This window comes from Poecilia reticulata, chromosome 2 (genome assembly GCF_904066995.2).
Source record: "Poecilia reticulata chromosome 2, P_reticulata-male-v2, whole genome shotgun sequence".
In the NCBI taxonomy this organism is placed as follows: domain Eukaryota; kingdom Metazoa; phylum Chordata; class Actinopteri; order Cyprinodontiformes; family Poeciliidae; genus Poecilia; species Poecilia reticulata.
In genome coordinates, this window is record NC_088831.1 from 34,299,234 (window position 1) to 34,319,377 (window position 20,144).

General features: G+C 39.5%; 1 protein-coding gene across 1 annotated transcript in view; it reads left to right on the plus strand.

Moving 5' to 3' along the window:
* Positions 1 to 20,144, plus strand: part of abca12 (ATP-binding cassette, sub-family A (ABC1), member 12) — a 67,098-nt gene that overhangs the window by 31,379 nt on the left and 15,575 nt on the right. Inside the window, exons 37-58 of the mRNA XM_008403885.2 lie at positions 192 to 311; positions 493 to 583; positions 1,305 to 1,484; positions 2,021 to 2,336; positions 3,253 to 3,367; positions 3,761 to 4,090; positions 4,599 to 4,668; positions 4,759 to 4,893; positions 5,590 to 5,751; positions 5,884 to 6,067; positions 6,521 to 6,739; positions 7,488 to 7,684; positions 9,272 to 9,429; positions 10,410 to 10,643; positions 10,730 to 10,871; positions 11,850 to 12,096; positions 13,289 to 13,378; positions 14,374 to 14,461; positions 14,617 to 14,744; positions 15,900 to 15,987; positions 16,309 to 16,417; positions 18,831 to 18,885. Of these exons, the coding sequence (XP_008402107.2) occupies positions 192 to 311; positions 493 to 583; positions 1,305 to 1,484; positions 2,021 to 2,336; positions 3,253 to 3,367; positions 3,761 to 4,090; positions 4,599 to 4,668; positions 4,759 to 4,893; positions 5,590 to 5,751; positions 5,884 to 6,067; positions 6,521 to 6,739; positions 7,488 to 7,684; positions 9,272 to 9,429; positions 10,410 to 10,643; positions 10,730 to 10,871; positions 11,850 to 12,096; positions 13,289 to 13,378; positions 14,374 to 14,461; positions 14,617 to 14,744; positions 15,900 to 15,987; positions 16,309 to 16,417; positions 18,831 to 18,885 (3,458 nt within the window). The remainder of the gene's footprint in view (positions 1 to 191; positions 312 to 492; positions 584 to 1,304; positions 1,485 to 2,020; positions 2,337 to 3,252; positions 3,368 to 3,760; positions 4,091 to 4,598; positions 4,669 to 4,758; positions 4,894 to 5,589; positions 5,752 to 5,883; positions 6,068 to 6,520; positions 6,740 to 7,487; positions 7,685 to 9,271; positions 9,430 to 10,409; positions 10,644 to 10,729; positions 10,872 to 11,849; positions 12,097 to 13,288; positions 13,379 to 14,373; positions 14,462 to 14,616; positions 14,745 to 15,899; positions 15,988 to 16,308; positions 16,418 to 18,830; positions 18,886 to 20,144) is intronic.

A 20,144-nucleotide genomic window follows, 5' to 3' on the forward strand; every position in this document is an offset into this window, starting at 1 on the left:
TCATAGTACCGTCTTTTCTTTGCACATGCTCATATTGGTATGAGGTAAAAATGTTAGCAGGTCTGATTTTGTTTTCAGTTGAATGCAACACTCACACTCACAGTTACGCTCGCATAAACACACAAAGTTTGGATTTTCTGCTGATACACAATTGTTTTACTCTTTCATGTCCTTCTCTTAACTTTGCTCAGGCCAATGCCACCTTGCACGAGTTTGCAAATCTGAAGAAATCCTCGGAGGACTGGATCGAAACCTCAAATTACATCATAAAGTCAGCCGAATTACTCAGCTCCACTTTGCCAATGCTGCAGGTATAAAATCTCAGAGCTGCTTTTTTTTTTTTATCTGATTATGCCTGCCGCCTCTCTGTCATTTGAAAATCTAAAGATAAAGCTTGCCGTGGTCTTCGATGAGTTTCTGCAGCTGAATCTTGATGATGTTCATAGTTTCCACCCCTCTCTTTCTCTCTCCTTCTTTCTACCTTTCTGGCAGAATTCCCTCAACAGCTCCTTTGTGAAGAATTTCATTGAGATGCAGACAGACATAAATGTCGACAGCATAAAGGAGACGCTCAGCAGCTTCTGTGAGTGTGCATTTGTGGGTCTTACTTTTGTAAGCTGCAGATACCAGCTCAAAACTTAGGTTTTTCTGTTACTTATTACTTGTATAAAACATCCGTGATGCCAGAAAACACGATTGCTATTAGGATTTAAGTGCAAAACGGGGGATTTACAGTTTCTGAGAAGGTTTTTCTGGGTCTACCTTTGATATTCAGGTTTTTGAACTAATTGGGGTCATAATAAAGGAATGCGGTATATGTCAAAATTACAATTTAACAGAGCAGAGAGCATAGTATTGTTTCACATTGTTGTAAGAATTTTAGACAGCAGGAAAATATGAAAATTCACTCTTTCCTCAAATTTATGCAGAACTTATTTATATTGGTTCACATTTTTCATCTCAAATCAGATGAAAGAGGTTTGAGAAGACTTATTAGATTCAGTTATCATTGAAATATCTCATCTCTTAGATGTGAACACATGTAAACCTTGTCAAATGAAACTAAATTGAAAAAGTGGGACCTATAGCTTTTGGTTTGATGATACGTTAAAGATTTGCTCCAAACCTTTTGAAATGTTCAGAGAATATTCAGAGAAGATCTTCTCACCACTCATGAAAATAGTCATCTTTCAGTGTCGTCCTCACAGTAACAACTTCCACAACAAAGAGTGTTGTTCTTAACACAAGGCAGCACTTAGGTTTGACTATTTCTGCTCATTGTTAAAAGGTGTTTTCTTTCACAGCTAACATCACAGAGATGCTGCATAAGAACAAGAAGATACTTGATCAGATCAGCAGTTTGTCAAATCTCATGGTGAAGGTCTCCTCCTGCATCAAGTTTGACCGTTACCGTGGTTATGACTCCGCTGAGGAGCTCAACGCCGTGGCCCAGGAGCTCGCCAGAAACCGTGAGCTCTATGGAAGTGAGTAAATATCAGGTCATCCATCTGCCATGCAGGTCTGGTTCTGTTTGGACCGATGTGAACGTTTTGTTTTCAGACAACTGGGTTAAGTGTGAGCTATCTTATTTAATCAAGATCATTGGAAAAATAAAAGAATCAAAGGCACGTTTGTTTGTGTAGCACATTTCAGCAGACAATTCAAAATGCTGACAACATAAATAAAAGGAGAACGCCGTAGTGGCATAAGAAAAAAAAGACAGATTATGCAGTTTATTATGCTAAACTGAGAAAATAGGAACATTTCACAAGATGGCTTATTAGATCCTACACAACAGAGAACTACAGCTTGGCTTTCAACTGCACAAGATGCTATTTTGTCACAGTATGTGATAATTCACAGCTTTCTCTATGTGCATCTGTGTCGTTTCGCTGTTTTCTCTAAAGGCTGTTAATAATGAGCTGAGATTAGGAGGCTTAGCAAAAATAAGCTGTAGCTTATGAAAGGCAACAAGCCGTTGATTTGTGAATACATACTGCATGTGCTGTACGCTCTTTAGGTGTCATCTTTAAAACTGAAGACTCGTCAAGGAAACGTGAGGCCAGATCCTCCTCCTCGACTGAACTGCCTCCCAAAGTCAGCTACACCATCCGAATGCACATGGACAACGTCATGCGTACGGACCGGGCACGGAACCCGTACTTTGTGAAGGACAACCACATCTCGGCCAGGAACACGATGCGCTACAACCGAGGGTTCGTCTACCTGCAGGAGAACATCGACCGGGCCATCATCGAAACCCAGACCGGGCAGAAAGTCACAGAGCCGGCCGTGCAGCTGCAACCCTTCCCCTATCCCTGCTTTCTGCGAGACGAGTGAGTTTTCTGCGTTAGCGGACTCGTACAAATGGATGTGTACGGAGTCGACGCATAAATGCGTGCAAGGCGGCATGAAAGGATACGCACTCTCACTCAGGGGGAACAAGCATTGATGTGGAATAATGTATGCTATTCCATTATTCATTTGCCACTTGAGAATGACAGTAAGTAGTCATTCACAGGAACCTGTCACGGTGTAATTAGCTCTGAACCATGTACATTGACATTCGCTGTAATTGTGCATTCATTTTTGAAAACCTTCCATATACTGAATACCCCATGCACTATAAAAAAAAAAAAACTAAACAAAAAAAAAAATCTCCTTTAAGAACAGCATTTTTCTCTCTCTGTAAAACATACCCAACATGGTTTTGACATTAACTTGTCCATTGCCACGCAACATGGTTTTCAATAAATTATTGCTGAATTTAATGTCTATATGTGCACTTGCCCTGGAGTGCAGCTTTTAGCAGCGTTCATATCTCATCTGAGAAGAGCCAGTGGAGCTTCTCTCCCCAGCTGGCTGCCTTTTGACCAGCTGTAAGAGACTATGCGCTACCTTTTTCTTTTCTTTTTTTTTTTTTGATTTGTCACCTAAACAGTACACATTCTGAGAAAAAAATCTGTAAAAAAAAAAAAATCAATAAAAATTAAGTAAATGTCACACCGCATCCACCAAGATCTAAATTTTCAGGCTGTTAGTTCGAGTGGTCAAACAATAGAAAAACACAATACGGATTAATCTATTTTTGTAAACAATAGCAGGACGAGAATGACAATGCGGTTGTCAGCATACCCGTATTCTCCTCACTCTGTCAAGCCGGTGACTGACTGACGGATAGGCCCCTCCATCCGCCTGGATGTTTGGTTTGCAGAGAGTCTGACTGACAGCTGGCATCTCTGTATTTCTCAGGTATCTGGAGGCCATCTCTTTTGTCTTCCCTCTCTTGCTGATGATACCATGGGTGTTGTTCGTGGCTGACTTCGTGAAAAAACTTGTTCATGAGAGAGAGCTGAGGCTGCATGAGGTAAAGTGTTTTTCTCTACCTGAAAACTGACGGCATTGTATTGTAGCCTGCTTACTTTTAATAATTTATGATTTATTGGATTTATTGTAAATAGGCAATAAGACCGATTGCTATTTACTGCAGTTATTACACAAGATTTTATACCTATATAACTTTTTTTTAATAACATTTTATCATGTTGGAACGACAATATGCAGTTCATTTTATTATTCTAATCTGATATGGGAACAGAGCACACAACTGCAAAATAGAAGGCTTTCAAAATGTTTTACAAATAAAAAAACTATGAAGTGTAGCATTTATTTATCCAGTCTCCTTTTAGTTTAGACATCTCTTTTGACCACATTCTCCAAACCGACGTACTTCACCACAATATTTCCCTTCCAATTGCAGTACATGAAAATGATGGGTGTGAATCAGCTCAGTCATTTCTTTGCCTGGTTCCTGGAGTGCGCCGGCTTCCTGATCCTGACCATCATCGTCCTCACGCTGGTGCTGAAGTTTGGAAACATCCTACCCAAAAGCGACGGCTTCCTCGTCTTCCTCTACCTCTGCGACGTCGGGTTGAACATCATTTCCTTCTGCTACCTGATCAGCTCCTTCTTCGACAAGACCTACATCGCTGGTCTGAGCGGAAGCCTCATCTACATCCTCAGCTTCTTCCCGTTCATCATTGTCATGGCCGTCGAGACTAACCTAACGCTTTCCCAGAAGAGCGCTCTGGTGAGCATACTCTGAAGTGGTTTTATGTTTTTTTATAATGTGCGTAAAACTAAAAACTAAAATGTTATTTTTTTAAATTGCTCTTTGGGGATAAAGACAGCTATAATTTAGTTTATTTACTCCAAAATGTTTTGCTGTATAAATATAACGACTAAAAAAAATTAAAATCGACATCCCATCTTTTTGTTTTCCAGCATATTGAAAGGTAGCGTGTGGTGAAGGACAAAGTAATTTTCTAAAAATCTGTGCACTCATTTGCATGACACAACCTTAGCTTTTTTTTTTAAGCTTACTCCCTGCTGTCTGATGAGTATTAATCGGAGGTCAGACTTTCTGACTACAAATATCTAAAACCAATTTACCTTGAAAAACATCTTTGTACTGTATTTTGAAAGAGCCACATTTTCACATTACATAGATTTGTAAAAAAAAAGAAATAATAATTAAAAAAGGGATATATTTCTTTGCTTCTGATCTCCTGTCAAAAACTTCTTCACTTTTCTGACAGAGTTTGTTTTCACCGACCTGCTTCAGCTATGCCAGTCAATACATTTCCCGCTACGAGGCCCAGGGAGAAGGTATGAGCTTACGAATACCTGAATACCATCAGAATGTTTCTGATATTTCAGCCAGCTGAATCAAGCATTCACTCTTCTATTCTCCTCTAGGAATTCAGTGGAGCAACTCTTACACCTCGCCCATAGCTGGAGACACATCAACGTTTGGTTGGCTGTGCTGGTTCTTGCTCATTGACTCCCTTCTGTACTTCCTCATCGGGGCCTACATCAGGACAGTTTTCCCAGGTGAAGCCTCTAATTATTGGTTGTTGTTGGTTTGTGCTGCTACTTTCTGATGCACTTCTTGATAATATTTCCGCATCTACTGTACTATAAAAACTGCTGGAATACAATCCATCCAATTTCGATAATTTTCCTAACCCAATGTTGTAACAAATATAGACTGAATCAATCCTAGTTTTATTCAATGCGACAATGTCATGGGTTTGATTTCCTGGAGCAGGTGTCCAGCCTCCAAAGTCGATTAAAAGGACTCGTGGTTTATAGTTTTACTTTGCTAAGACAACAAAAACGCCATAATGTCTAATAGGACTTCTATAAGCAATTGAATTTAACAAAATTACTGTACTGTATATATAATTCCTTACAAAATATAATATTTTTATTCTCTTTTCTGCGTCTATATTATTATGCAGTATAATTTTATATCACCATTTCCTATTTGATCTTCTGGACGATGTGGTTTCATCAACCTGTTGATAAATTATGAGGCTCTTTTTAGTCTCCTCTCTGACACAACAAACTGAGTCTGGGTTGTTTTGTTAAGACTTCCTAACATCTAATCAAAATCATAAATGCAGCATTTGAGTTAAATAATAAATCTAGCTTCTTTTCCGTGTGCTGCTGCAGACACGTCTTCTTAAGACCTTGCCTGTTTTCATTTCTTCAAATACATCTACTTCTTTCTTTGTAACCCATCAGGAAAATATGGAATCCCAGCTCCATGGTATTTCCCATTCAAGCTCTCCTACTGGACTGACATGTGCAGCAGTTTTCAGACAAACAAAAGTGCAGGCAAAGGACTCCTCTTTTCCAACATCATGCAGAAAAACCAGCCTGTCTTTGCAGACGGCAAAGGCAAAGGTACACACGGCAAGAATGCTCTTTCTTCCTCTTACCTCTCTGGTTTATTTATAATTTTTGTCATTTTTAATTTAGCTCCTACTCCAATTCTGTTTGATTTGCAATTTTCTTCAATGTTTATGTTTCTCTCAGGCAAAAGCAGCCTGTCCTACGAAGCTGGCGAGGATTTCTCTGAGCTCCCAGTGGGAGTTGCACTCCACGGTCTCACCAAGCTGTATGGCGACAAAACAGCTATTCAAAACCTTAATGTCAACTTCCATGAGGGTCATGTCACCTCACTGCTCGGTCACAACGGAGCTGGCAAGACAACCACCATGTACGTGTGGACCCGTTCTTATTGTTTTTTGTGGTTTTGTCGGCTTTATCTGTGAGTCCCAACTCATGATAACCGATGCAGCTGCTTTTAAGATTAGATGTGTGCATCCCTTTAATCATTTCAGTGGCTCAGTGCTGACAGATTGTTCTGTCCAAATCTGGCACAGCAAATGCACAGCAGTAGAAATTAGCCCAACGGATCTTCATCAACTTGAGCACTTACATTTACATTTTAATATGTGACTCATTTTGCTGATGCGCTCATCCAGGGGGACATGTAATGAGTTCTGCAGCATTACCAGATTAAATAACATTGAGGAAATACAATGATAATTTTTTTTTTTTGCTCCATAAAAACTAGTAATAAGGAATTGTTCAAGAGAAACATGTGGATCAAAAAGTGGAATAAAAACGTTTTTCTTCTACTGTTGTTTCTTTTCGACTTTATTTTCAGGTCCCTCCTGACTGGTCTGTACCCCCCAACATCTGGCTCCATCGAGGTGTATGGCAAGGACATGCAGACAAACATAGAAAAAGTCCGCCGAGAGCTTGGAGTCTGCATGCAATATGACGTCCTCTTCGACCACATGACTATCAAGGAGCACCTGCTGCTGTACGGCCAGATCAAGGCCCCACAGTGGTCACAAGGAGAACTGCGAGAGCAAATCCGCACGTGAGTGGCAAATCTGTCAGAGAGGGAGACTGCTGTATATAATGCATCCAAAAGACTCAAAGATTATGTACCAGTTAAATTTGGTCTTTCATTTTTTTCCCCCCCAGAGGATGTAGAAGAATGTCTTTTGCGTAGCGTCTTTCTTCCTCTTCTAGTTTGAAAGTGTGGGCGTTATGAGAATCTTAGGAGAAATATTAGTTCAATAAACCGGTGGGATAAAATATGAATGTATTAAATTAATGTTGTGTTGATTTTCTTTACTTGAACAGATTTTAGAGCAATAACTACTGTGATTTATAAGAATGTCAAGGCTTCTGTAAAACGGTAGTTCTAACTCGAATCTTACTTCAGATTTTCATTATTTGCAAAGTGTCTTTTTGTCCCACAGATGTAGGGCCGAGCACTGGGAAGAAGTTGCAGGAATGTATTTTTACAACAATGTGTAATATTTATATCTATTTTAGTCCTTTTTGTAACTTCTTAAATCAGTTTAGGGCGGAATTCATTTTTTATTCTGCTTCATCTCAAGCTATATTGCATCATGAGACTCTTTCTGGAGGGTTTCAGTTTTACAAGAGGAGCGGTATTAAGCTTGTACCTTAAGGCAAAAACGCTCCACGTCTCTTGCAATGCAAACCTCTGATGGCTAATTAATGGAACTTAACGAGCCAACACTCAGCCCGAACGCGGGGGAAAAAATGTCCACACGAGCTCGAGATTAAACGTTTTCCATTGACTTGTCTTCTAGGATCCTGGAGGAGACGGACTTGTACGTTCACAGACACAAGCGGGTTGACACCTTGTCAGGTGGCATGAAGCGCAAGCTCTCGATCTCCATCGCCTTCATTGGAGGCTCTCGCTTGGTGGTTCTGGATGAGCCCACAACGGGAGTGGATCCCTGCTCCAGGCGCAGCATCTGGGACATTGTTATCCAGCATAAGAAGAGTGAGTCTCACTTAAATACTGACAGTACACAAAATGCACTTTATATCAGTCAATGCTGTGGCTATTATTACCATTTGCCAATGTTACAGCTGCAGTTAAGTACTTTTGCACGAAACACCCACAGCATATTACAAGAATTTCAATCTGATTCCTAAATCTAATAATCTTAGGCCTTCACAAGGCTTAAGATTGGGTCTTATAATAGATTTGGCTATGACTTAAATTTGTAATTTTATATGTCCAGTGCTTCTTCTTTTTTTTTTTTTTTTTATATAAGAACTCTGCTCTGGTGTCATCCGTTTATTCTGTGATTTGTAGCTCTAGCTACAGATATTTGGTTATTGTTGTACTGCGTTTTCAGTATGAGGTAGTTATTATGCTGTGTTAAAACTACAAACTCCATGATGCAGGGAAGCGGTAAGGCCTGTCAGAATGGATTTATCCACAGTCAATCAGCATTCCTGGCAAAGCTGTGAAAGAACACTGCTGATGAAGCTGTCATAAAATAGCTTGTTTAATTTTTTTTTTTTTCTGCTATGTCATCTGAGTTCTAAATTGATTTCATAACATTCTGATCAAACAGCCAAACTTCCAGAAAATAGCTGAAGCCCGATTTTGTTGTGATCCATATTTTGCTGATCATTTATAGTGCAGCTTAGGCTCTCAGGCAAAGGTGACCCCAATCACTTTCAGAAGTTGCTTTGATTTGACAAAAAAAATATCCCAGGTCATCTAACAGCAACTTACACTGAGCCAGAGGCGGCCAATGTGCTCCACATCTTAACATTTCAACCACCATGGTCTCAGAAGAATCACTCCCCTGAAAATATGTCAACAAAATGGACAACTATTGCGGAAATATCACTGCCTGGGATTTAATAAAACAATTTAGTCTTTGGCTTTTGTTTCCAGAGAGACTTGATCGTTACCGCTGCAGTCAAGCAGACTACTTCTCAATGAGTTACATTGCCTGCTTATTCGTTTTGCTGTTCAGATTATTTATCAGATGATTGCTTTTTAAGGGGTGTAATTCCCTGACATCATCGCTTGACAGGATTACAATTCATTGTTTCATTTTTTTATGTTTCCTATAATATTTTTTTAATTTAGTTTTTCCTGTTTATGACTCTTAGCTTTTTTTTATAATTGCATGACGTTGTTTTCCATGTCTGCTGTTGAAGCCTAAATTTCCTCCAGATGAGTTAGTCCAAAGGTTTATAAAATAAAAAATCTTGTGTTATAAATAAGTCTTTGAAGTGTTATAAAATTATACAAACATAAAAAGAACATTCAACTCCATTGCTAAAATCTCTGACTTAACAATATATTCATGTATGTAAAGCCTTGACTGAAATCGAAAGATAAAATAAAAAAATTGCGTTAAGGTCTATTTCAGAAGTTATTGCAGTGAGAGTTCCTAGTCAATTTCAGAAACAAACACTCATAAAACTGCTTTTTATGACAGTTTGTACGACGATATTTCTTGTTTCTTTTCCTTTGTAATAACTCTGTTTGATCTGTATTTATTGGTTCAATAATCCCCGAGTCAACGATGCAGCTTTTTCTCATATATGTGCGTCCTTTCAGACCGGACCATTATTATGTCCACCCACCACTTGGACGAGGCTGAAGTGTTGAGCGACCGGATCGCCTTCTTGGAGAGAGGTGGATTGAAATGCTGCGGCTCACCCTTCTACTTGAAAGACAAGCTGGGTCAAGGCTACAAGCTCACCCTCACCAAAAAGGTAATCATCCTCACAGGCATGCAGGCATGTCGGTGCAAAGCAATGAAAACTGATATTAAACCAGTGAAAACTCAACTTACTGCTGTTTTTTTTCTTCTTCAACATGAGTTTGTGCTCAGAATTTATTCAATCTAGTAAGTCAAATATTTCATGTTACGCCAGAGCTGCTTGTTGTCAATGTCATAATATTTGCATAACACAGAGTTGAGAGATGGTAGGGCACAACCTTTATCCCCAAAGCGCTGGGAGAACCTGAATATCTCTTGTTTACCATAGCAGTCAAGGATAGCTCTTGGCCGGCATAAATCGACACATTTCACAATACACTATTATGGAGAAACTTGACCGCTCATATGGAAATTAATTCTAGGTTTTGACATTCTCGTTGAGAGATAGGCACTACTTACATTACAAATCTGACTGAAGCTATAAACTCCTTAAAATGAGCTTTGAGTTTTGCAACATACTGTGTGCACACATGCATACACCTTTAGCTGTTTTTTGTGACTGACGGCACTCGCATGAGTTACATTTTTGACTTGTGTTGTGCACGAACGAGTTTAAACATAGCATTAGCTTTTTATGAAGAACATTGAACTTAAAGGTAATGCTTACGACTTGAACAGATGTAAACTTAACAATATGGCAAACCTTACCTATTTCAAACACCAAAGATTGCCCAAAGTTCAGACCAAAGGCAAGAATCTGGTGACTCTCTTTTAAACCCTCCCACATTCTTAGCGTGACATTTATATTGTATTTTGTACAACCAGTACTTAGAATTTAGTTTATTTCTGGGGTTTTTTTTAGAAGTTTTTTTTCTCTATTAGTACTAAGTTGTTTATTTTGCAGACCTTTGTTTTTTTGAACAATAAATTTATAAACTCTTCTCCAAATGTTAAAACTCCAAATCATTGTCTCAGTATCCAGGATTGTGTAGGAAAAAGTAGACTTTAAAATTTCTGCTGTTGTTGTTACAGATCCAAAGCCCAGAAGCTGAGCGAATCGACAGTGCTGACCTCAAGGCCTTCATCCAAGCTCATCTTCCTGAAGCACGGCTTAAAGAAGCCCAGAGGGGTGATGTGGTCTACTCTCTGCCCCCCTTCACTTCATCCAACGCCTCATCATATCGCTCCCTCCTGACTGCGCTGGATGCCAACTTGGACGATCTTCAGCTTGGGGGCTACGGCGTGTCTGACACCACGCTGGAGGAGGTGAGCTTTTACACAACCACATATGAAAAATGAAAATGGTGGCTGAGCCATGACTGAATGCAGCCTTTTTACTTGGACGCATGCAGATGTTCCTCCAGTTGACCAGCGGAAGCCCAGACGGCAAGGACGGACCTCTGTCTATCTCTGAGACAATTTCTGACACTGCATCTATCGACAGCTTCTCATCAGATTCCTGTGAAAGCAGCTGCTTCGCTGGTGACAAGATCAGTGAGTTGAAATCCTGTTTTCATTGCTCGCTTCAACTGTTGCTTCTTTTCTCTTCCTGTTCTTCATCTGGTTTTCCATTAATCCCCTACAGCGCTTTTCAGAAGTATTTCTCTTCCCATAAGCTGCTTACATTTTTGCCATCCTACAATCACAGATTTCACAGTAATTTAATGCAGTTTCCAACATTTAAAAAATGTTAAACGCATGAAAAACTACCCAAAAAGTGTATTTATTATCAACTTGTTGAGTGAAAACTTTGTAGAAACACATTTTGCTGCAGTTCAGTTACAGCTTTAAGGGAGTCTGCTACCAGCTTGCTTTGTGCTTTCTTCTTTGCACAATGGGTAAAGCTCATTCAGAGAACAACATTTTCTTTAGATTTGATATCTGGAATTTGCCTGGGCCATTGTTACACGTTAATATGGCTTCATCTAAAGAATTCCCCTCTAACCGGCGCTTTTCCAGGGTTGTTGGTTTTAAGCGTGATGTGCATGTTGTAGTTTTCCACCATACTTGGTAAGTCAAAATCTTTAGGCTCAACAGACCAGAAGACATCGCTCCTTATTGCTTCTGTTTCTATTATTTATTGCTTTTCCTAGCAATGACTTTCTTTTTAACATTGTTTTGAGAACTCATTTGATAGTTGTCCTACATGAAAAGTTACTTTTATGCTTAGATTAAGTTGCACACAGGGGGATTCATTGATGAGGTAACTTGTGAAGGCAATTAGTTGCAGTTCTTTGGGGGTATCAAAGTAAAAAGGGCAAAAGGCAGATTCCCCTCCTGGGTTCACATATTTATGTTGCATAACTTTAATAATTATGCACAAATCTTTGTTGGTCTTTGACTTGAAATGGCAATAACTGTACAGACCACAGCATTTCCTCAAAGGGATAATATATTCTGTAACAGTTTTATCCTCTATGATCATTGTACATAAAAAAACCCCCCAAAAAACACCTTGTTGATGTTTTCCAGACCTTACCGGTTCATCCACTCTATCTGGCCTGGCCCTGGCCTGGCAGCAGCTGACAGCCATTCTGATCAAGAGGTTCCATCACAGCCGGAGAGACTGGAAGAGCCTGCTCGCCCAGCTCCTGCTTCCTGTTCTCTTTGTGACAGTCGCTATGGGCCTGGGCTCCGTCAAGAGCGACGTGCAGCACTATCCTGAGCTGGAGCTGAGCCCTGCTCTCTACAACGTCGGGCCGAGCTACTCGTTCTTCAGGTCAGATCCCTTTGGCAGAGAAATTACAGACCACACCAGAAATGGAAATCAAAGAAGTAAATCAGGCTAATCAGGGCTCCAGACAAATGGTAGCGCTTGTGCAATCACTCCCCTCAGCTGGAAACTAAAAGCATGTGATTTGATCACATGCTTTTTTTTTTTTTTTTTTTTTTCTTTTTTTTTTGGTCAGGGGAATTTTAAAGTCCTTATCAGCGCAGTTTCAGTCAGGACTTTTTTTGTTGTTGCGTATAGGAAATAACCCAAAAGAAGCAACGCCACTCTGATTTCACGGGAAACAATCTCGGAGCATTTGAAATAGAAATAGCAGGATATTCCACAAATGCGTGATTTTATCACTTCTTTCCACGCAATTTGCATGTAGCTCGTGTACAGTCAATTTAAAGTGGTAGTTTGTTGAAGGGCAGATGGACTTTAAGTAAAAGGTGCTGGCAAAGAATGCAAAGATTCGAGGTCATCGAGATGCAGAGAGCCGCGATGCTTGATCAAAGGGAGAGAGATGAAGAGTGTCAGTAGATCGTGAGATGGCTTCATCCTCAACATGTTCTGTTGTTTGATCAAGGGGACATGAAGCAGGGGAGAAAACGCTGAAGTGTGAATCCATATCAAAGATGGAGCGGACACTCCTCCTACACCTCTTTAACTTGACACACAAATTAGGCCAAAAAATGTGACACTTCATTATATTTAGCAGGAATGCTACGTGTGGGGGGCACAAAGGCAGATTAGATGCACATGAGGCTTCCCTGTTTGTAGATTTTATCATTATTTTCAGGCATCTAGTTTTCTGTTTTTTTGCTTATTTTTTTGTATCAACAATAGTAATTATCTCATTGTTTATTTATGAGTGTGTATTCCTGAGTTTAAATAAAGAGAAGGGGGTGACTCAAACTAAACCAGCTAAATCTAAAGTGGCAGGTCAGTGGTTTCACGCTTTCCTTTCATCTCTGCCTTTCATGTGCTTGTGTTTTTCAGGGAATATCACTAATTGTGTCGACATGTCAGTTCCAGGATTAATATATTGGTTTTATGCAACCTGGCTTAAAATAAACTAAAAAAAAATCTCAGTTAAGCCCCTCAGACTGACTTTTTTTTTTTGTTTTAGGTTGCATCATTTTGCTTGAAAAATTCATGGTACCTTTAAGTCTAAGCTGAGTGTTTTCTGACTCTACAGCAACCAGAATCCTCAATCCAGCCATCTGGTGGACACCATGATGTCATTCCCTGGGATCGATAACGCCTGCCTCGACGACTCTGATAACCAGTACGTAATTACGCTTCCAGCTGTTCCCATTTGCTAAAAAATACACTCATTTTGCTAACTGCCTCTTCTCTTCCCAGCGATTGCTATTCTTCCCGTGCCTCCTGGTTCTCTCTTTATTTTATTTTACTGGACAGCCTCTCTCCAGTCTTTTATTTTTCATTCTCTCTGGTCTCTCTCTCATGTCTCTCCTCTTCATTTCCTTGCTGCTCAGCTCGAGGAACGAGGCTGAGAGCCTCCAGCAGGTCTCTGCGATGTGACAGCATCATCTGTATTCCATAAACACCTCGTGTTTATAGGGGAGATTTTCCCCTTGCAGGCCCTCAAATCAATGTTGGCACTCATGAAGCAGAACCATGGGGAATTTTAAACCCCCCGCCTTTCCAACCCCCCCCCCCAAAAAAAATCATTAAAAGGAAGCATAAAAAAAGGGTAGCAAAAGCATAAAACAGTTTGCATGTTTGCTCACAACTTTCTGCTATAGAAAAATGACATTGATTATTGCTAAACATTGCATTTGCAGAAGTAAATCTAAAAAAAGCATTTTAACTATCATTATTGGCAATTACTGTGCTTGTATTTCAGCAGTCTGTTGTTTTATTTGCACATAGTGTCCCTTAAACCACTTGGTGGAAAGTAAACTGTGTGGGAGTCGAGCAATAACCCACACAAACACATTTCATGCAATATCACAACACATTAAACAGCTTGGAAAACTGTGATCAGAGAATATATTTAACTTCTAGTTTCACTGAAACCACCCAAACTCATAGCTACTTCATGAGTCACTGTGGCTTTCACTCTTCTCTCAAGTTAACACACAAGTTATGCACATTGTTAGTACGGCAAACATACAGGATCAACTCTTTCTGATCTGATTTAGTTTCTTTCGTTTTTCAAGATTCAGAATGTTGGTATGATCACAAACACATGTCGAGCTGCTTTGTCTCACTGCAAATGTTTTTTTTTTGTTGTTGTTGTTTTGTTTTCTCTTAAAGGATCTGCACAAAGAGCACAAACAGCTGGCGCTCCAGTGGGAATGTCTCCAAACCATTTAGTGTGTGTAAATGCACCAAACAGGAACAGGTGAGTCTGGGTCAGGGGGAACAGTATGTGTGCGAGTGAGTGAGTTTTTGTGTTTTCACTTGTCTCCTCTGATGGCCACGTTCTCCATCATTGTAAAAAAAAACACAAAAAAAAACGGGCAATTGTGAACCATTTGTGTCTTCTGTATATGACAGATTTGCGAAAAGGACAACCGTCAGCCCCCCTTCAAAGAGATCCCCTCGTCTCAGATCGTCTACAATCTGACTGGCGTCAATGTGGAGAACTACCTGGTGGCTACAGCCAATGACTTTATCAGGAACAGGTGAATGGAGGATAATTTGCCTTTGTTTAATAGTGGTGCAGCAAAATCTTTACTCGTGTTTGATTAATGAGTTGCAAAATACTATTCGATTATATTTTGATTTAGCAAGTCAAAATATATCTCTGACATGTTTTGCATAATTGTATTATGTTTTCTACATTTTAGTGGTTTTGCAAATACTATTTTATTCTGTTTTGATTGGACATTTTACAGAAGATGCCATTTTGAATTTTATTCTGAACCTTTCCTTCCTGTTAATCAACCCATCATGCTATTTTCCAACTGCCTTTGATTTAATTGAAATACATAGAAACTCTGCTGCTGAAATTACATACTGTGAAGTTCTTATCAGTAGTATTTCTTTTTACCTTTGCTAAACACGTATCATATTTAGCAGTTTGTAGAAAAGTGAAGAAATCCACATTGCAGTTTAGGGCTTACAGCTCTTTAGACAGAACCTCATGTTTTAGCTGTGTGTAGCATTTTAACCTCAACTCAAATCCAAAATAAATTCTAATATCCACTAAAGAGAGCATTTTTACTCATTTTTCTAATCAGAACTAAGGAATATTACATCCTACAGGCAGTTCTCTAAAACCACTAAAAATATATATATATGTAGTTTATTGATTACTTGAAATTGACTTGCTCATGCCTCTCCCAAAAGATGCCGCCCTGGGTGGTTGCACATATCAGAAATCGCCCCTGCATAGATGTGACGAGACTTAAGATCCCCTAAACACGCTTCCTTTCATCAAATTTAGCCCCATGTAAAATGCACCATGATACATCGTGATAGATGAGAAACAGTGTGACAGCACTTTGAGTCTTTCTAGTTAAATGTGTCTCTCAGAAATTGCGCTTCCATAGAGAGGAGAGAGCAGTGCAGAAATGTAAAAACTTGTTTGATAATTCCTCAAAGCTTTCTCCTCATTGTTGCTCAGCTTGAGATAAACTAGCCTCCTGTATGCCTCGGATGACTCTTCATGTTCACACTTTGAGGTTTTACCTCAAATGCTTTTTACCTCAGTGTTGGATATTTGCTGCGAGAACGAGAGAAGAATCCACTGAAAAACAGAGTGCATGTCACATTTCATTTCTCACGAGGAACCAGAGCGACTTGTTTTGATCGATGTGTCCACTCTGATTTTTCAGGTATGGCGGCTTTGCTTTTGGCATGCCGCTCCCACCTGACTTGCGAATGGACCTTAAGGCCGTTCCCAAAAACCGCACACTGTCAAAGGTAACTTTGTTTTCCCACTTGCTCACAGAGTGTCGTCTTATAATTTTAATTGCTGTGCTGATGAGTTTTTAAAAGCTAATATATAACGTCTTAATTACACTCTGCAAGATTGATGCTCTCAGATGGAGCTGGACTGTTAAATCGTCACTGTTGTCATAAATATGCTTAACTGCGACACTTGTGCAGTAAAGGCTTTCCCGCAATAATATCTGAAGCGCTGCGAATCTTTAAGGTGTTCTTTCATCGAGCTAATTTACATTTTCTGAATTTTACCACTGTGAAGTGGGTGATTGTTTTTAATGCTTGCCTTTGTGACCGTAGGTCTGGTTCAATCCAGAGGGCCACCACACGATGCCGGCGTACTTAAACAGCCTCAACAACTTGATCCTGCGTTCCAATATTCCAGCAGGCAAAGATCCACAGAAATACGGTAAGCTGGATTTAAGAAATTGTTTCAGGGTCTTCAGGTAATACCAGAAATAATTATGTAATAGGATTACTATTTGTTGAAGCTTAATGTCACTTTGAGATATTTTTGAGAAGTTATATCCTCAGTTTTTCACTGTTAATCTCTGATATTCCTTCAGGCAAACAATTTGTCCTTGTTAATGCACAATATAAAGATTTGATTAGAAAAAATAAAACACAGGATAGCAAAAAAAAAAAAAACATATCAGCAATATTAGCATATCAGCATCACCAGGTGCAGCCTGCACATTTTGTGTTCTAAATAAAGACAGCTGCAAACTGCTTGTTTACTCATGGTTCATTTTTGCTAGATTAAAGCCAGGGGGTGCTCTGTATCCTTACACTAACAGCATGATGCGTGGTGCATACTAATTAGTGTCACTCACTGGGGAACTATGCTAAAGAGAGACAAGACTGGCCCACGTTTTTTGTTTCGTTTCGGCCCTGAGAAGCACCCCAACCATCTGCCTTCGAGCAGGACACAAACACACATGCATGCACATATGAATAATAAAAACTGCACAGATAAACATATACGGCGCATGAACAGAAGAACAGACGCATGCATTTTAATTCCCCAGCAGATAGAACTGCTTCAGGAAAACGTGTAGCCGTTTAAATGTTACCGTTAATGGGGGAGGCTGGCAAGGGTGTGGATCCAGTGAGATTACTTTTCAAGGTGACCAGTTTATCTGTCAAAACTGATGCTCTCACTCTCACATTGTGCACCACAGTGTAAGCAGTGGGCTGGGAGCCTTTAGATGTCTGCATCAAACAGTTTTTTTCATCCCCCCTCCTCACAGGATTTCTGACCATATCCACCCACTATTGCAGATGTGCTGTAACACTTTAGATCATCAGTCTCTACTGTCAAGACTGTAGATTTTAATCAGACTCACTGGTGTTGCATTTTGTATTGGGAGATTTTGTGCAGCAACCTCTTGAGAAAATGTACATTTTATCAGCTGTTTAATAACTCAAAGTTATGAGCTGCAATGTAGCATTGTGTACGACTAAGAATAATAAAACACCTATTGCAAACTTGAATCGTAGAAAACATTGTCTATTTAGAAGAGAACAAAATTTAAAGTGATGACATTTCACAGTTAACCCTTGTGTTTACAAATGGGGTCCGACCGACCCCACACCCATAAAACTTGTATCATTTACCACAGTCCTCCACGTTTGCCTCAGTCCTCGCACGAACAAGGGTTAACTTAGCAAAAAGCAAGCTCCAACATCACTCTCCTTTTCATCTGAACGCAAGTCACACACACTGCGTTCTACTGATAACACAGAATGTCAGATTTGTTTCAGATGTCTTTAAAAGTTGGTAGCAACTTAGAGACATCATATGTGTCACACATAGATGACACCACCACAGTAGTTATGTAAATGCATCACAAATGTCAAAGCAGTTACCTAATAACAACATGACTTCATCTCATGCAACACTATGCAGACACTCTTTGCACAGGTGAAGGCTCACCCAAATCAGCATGCCAAATGCTGGAAGAGTCAATGATATGAGGACAAATGTAAATTATTCTATCCTTTTGCAATAGCACAATGTAGATTGTGCACATACTTGGTGGATGTGGCAATACTTGACGTTTTACAAAAAAATACATCCTTTGTTCATATTTTCATCACATAATCATCACACATATGCTTCAGTGCTATGTAATATGATTAAAAGAAATTACATAACCTAATGCTTGCCAAATGCTTAAAGTGGCGACCTAAAAAAAACGAGACGAAAATGTCGAGGCAAAAGTAACACACCCTGGAAACGTTATAGATTTCATCCCAATATACACACACCATACCAAGCTTAGAAGTGTGACAAGACTGGATATTGTCAAAATAAACCTCCTTTCTTCATGGTTAGGGCTAAGTACACATACATAGAAAGGGGAGCATATTCTACAAGATTTAAAAAAATGGTTACAGCAGCTAAAGCTAAATACAAACATGATATGAATATGAATTTGCATTAGTCATAAATGTCTCGTCTTTGCACTCTTGGTGCTTTTAAGGAGTGCACTGATCTTCCATTCTGTTCTGAGGCTAATGTGCTTCAGGTGGACACATGCTCTTCCCGTCTCAGGAAACGTAAGCAAAGACATGAGGAAGAGTTGTTTGTGTCAGTGAGCATCTAGAATTCCACAGGAAAATGACAAAGTAAATTCAATTCCCCCTCTGTGTGCCCCAGCAAATCAAATCATCTTGTTGTGTATTTTGCAATTGACTGTGTCCCAGGCTAAGAGAATATCATTGCTCATTTGATTCTGTGCTGAAAAAACAGCTTGCATGTGGTATTTTTTTATTTTTTTACAACAGATAATAAAATACCCTGTTTCTTTCTATTACAGCCATTTCTGTCTCCAGCCACCCCTACTTTGGCCGGATGGATGATGAAGACATAGTGTAAGAACTAAGCTCAGTGTTCTACTAAACTGATTACCAGCACACAAAAGCACAACAGCTGAAGTCATGGAAAAGACCTATATCAACCGCTGGTGCAGCAATTGAAAATTCTGCTGTGGATTTAAGATCTCCAGTTTTTGTAAAAATGACAGCTGCTGAGGCTGATGTTGGAATATTTCTCTTTAAGGAATATAGGAATGTGTAAGACAAGCATTCAAATTACGGTTTCATGGCCTTCCCATCATTAATGTTATAATTTCTCAAAGGGAAGAACAGAGGTGATGCTTTAGAGAGCAGTGTGAAACATGGCTTTACTGTCACTTTAAATCAACAAACGGATGGCGGAGTCCACATTTTGAGCAGATGTTTGCATCTCGTATGTGTTAGCATTGCTAGAATCACGTTTTCTGTGTATTCCCTCAAAAATTTTAATTATTACCATGACTGAGATTTGCTGCATATACTATTCAGTCTAAAAACGATTGGAATACCGATTATCTTTGAGCAAATCCTGCACATTTCTCTGTTCATCCCTGGTATCAACAGTTCAGTTGGTGTAAATAGTCTAAAATTAGATCCCCAGTTAGAAGGGAATATGAGTTTTTGTTTGCATGACCTGAGATAAAAATAATAAAAAAAACATTCTATTTTTAAAAATTGGACTGTGAAGTCAGAGTGGATTAAGGACAGGGAGATACATGACAGCAGTATTTATCCATATTTGATTTTCTAAATGGATTTTTCTTAGCTTGCGCTATTGATCAGAGTCCCAATGTAATGAGTGTTTATCCTTAAGGTGGCACTAAGGTGGATTGATTCTCCCTGGCTTCAGAGTATTAGTTTATTAAAAATACTCTGTATTTCACTTTGGAAATTAAATTCTAAGAAGGAATTTTAGCAACCTTGTTGCTTCATGAAGCCTTCTTCTTTTTGTTACCCTGGTCGAGCTAACCCTCCCACCAGTCGATTCATTGCGACTTATCACTAGTTTCTTCTGTTGTCTGAGCTGCAGCCTGCTGACATATTGCAGCAGCCACATTTGCTCATTCATTCACTCTAGGGTAATACTTGGCTTCCTCGCTTGATATATTGATTTGGCCTGTGCTGTGTTAAAGATATGGCAGATGTATTCCTTAAAATGTCTTGATTCTCGCCTTGCTGTAGCCGTGCCCATGGGAGAAATTGTAAGGCTATCTTGGCTGCACTGATAACAAGCGTGCTCAGTAGCTGCCGTTCCTGGCTTTCTTCTGTAGTAAGCG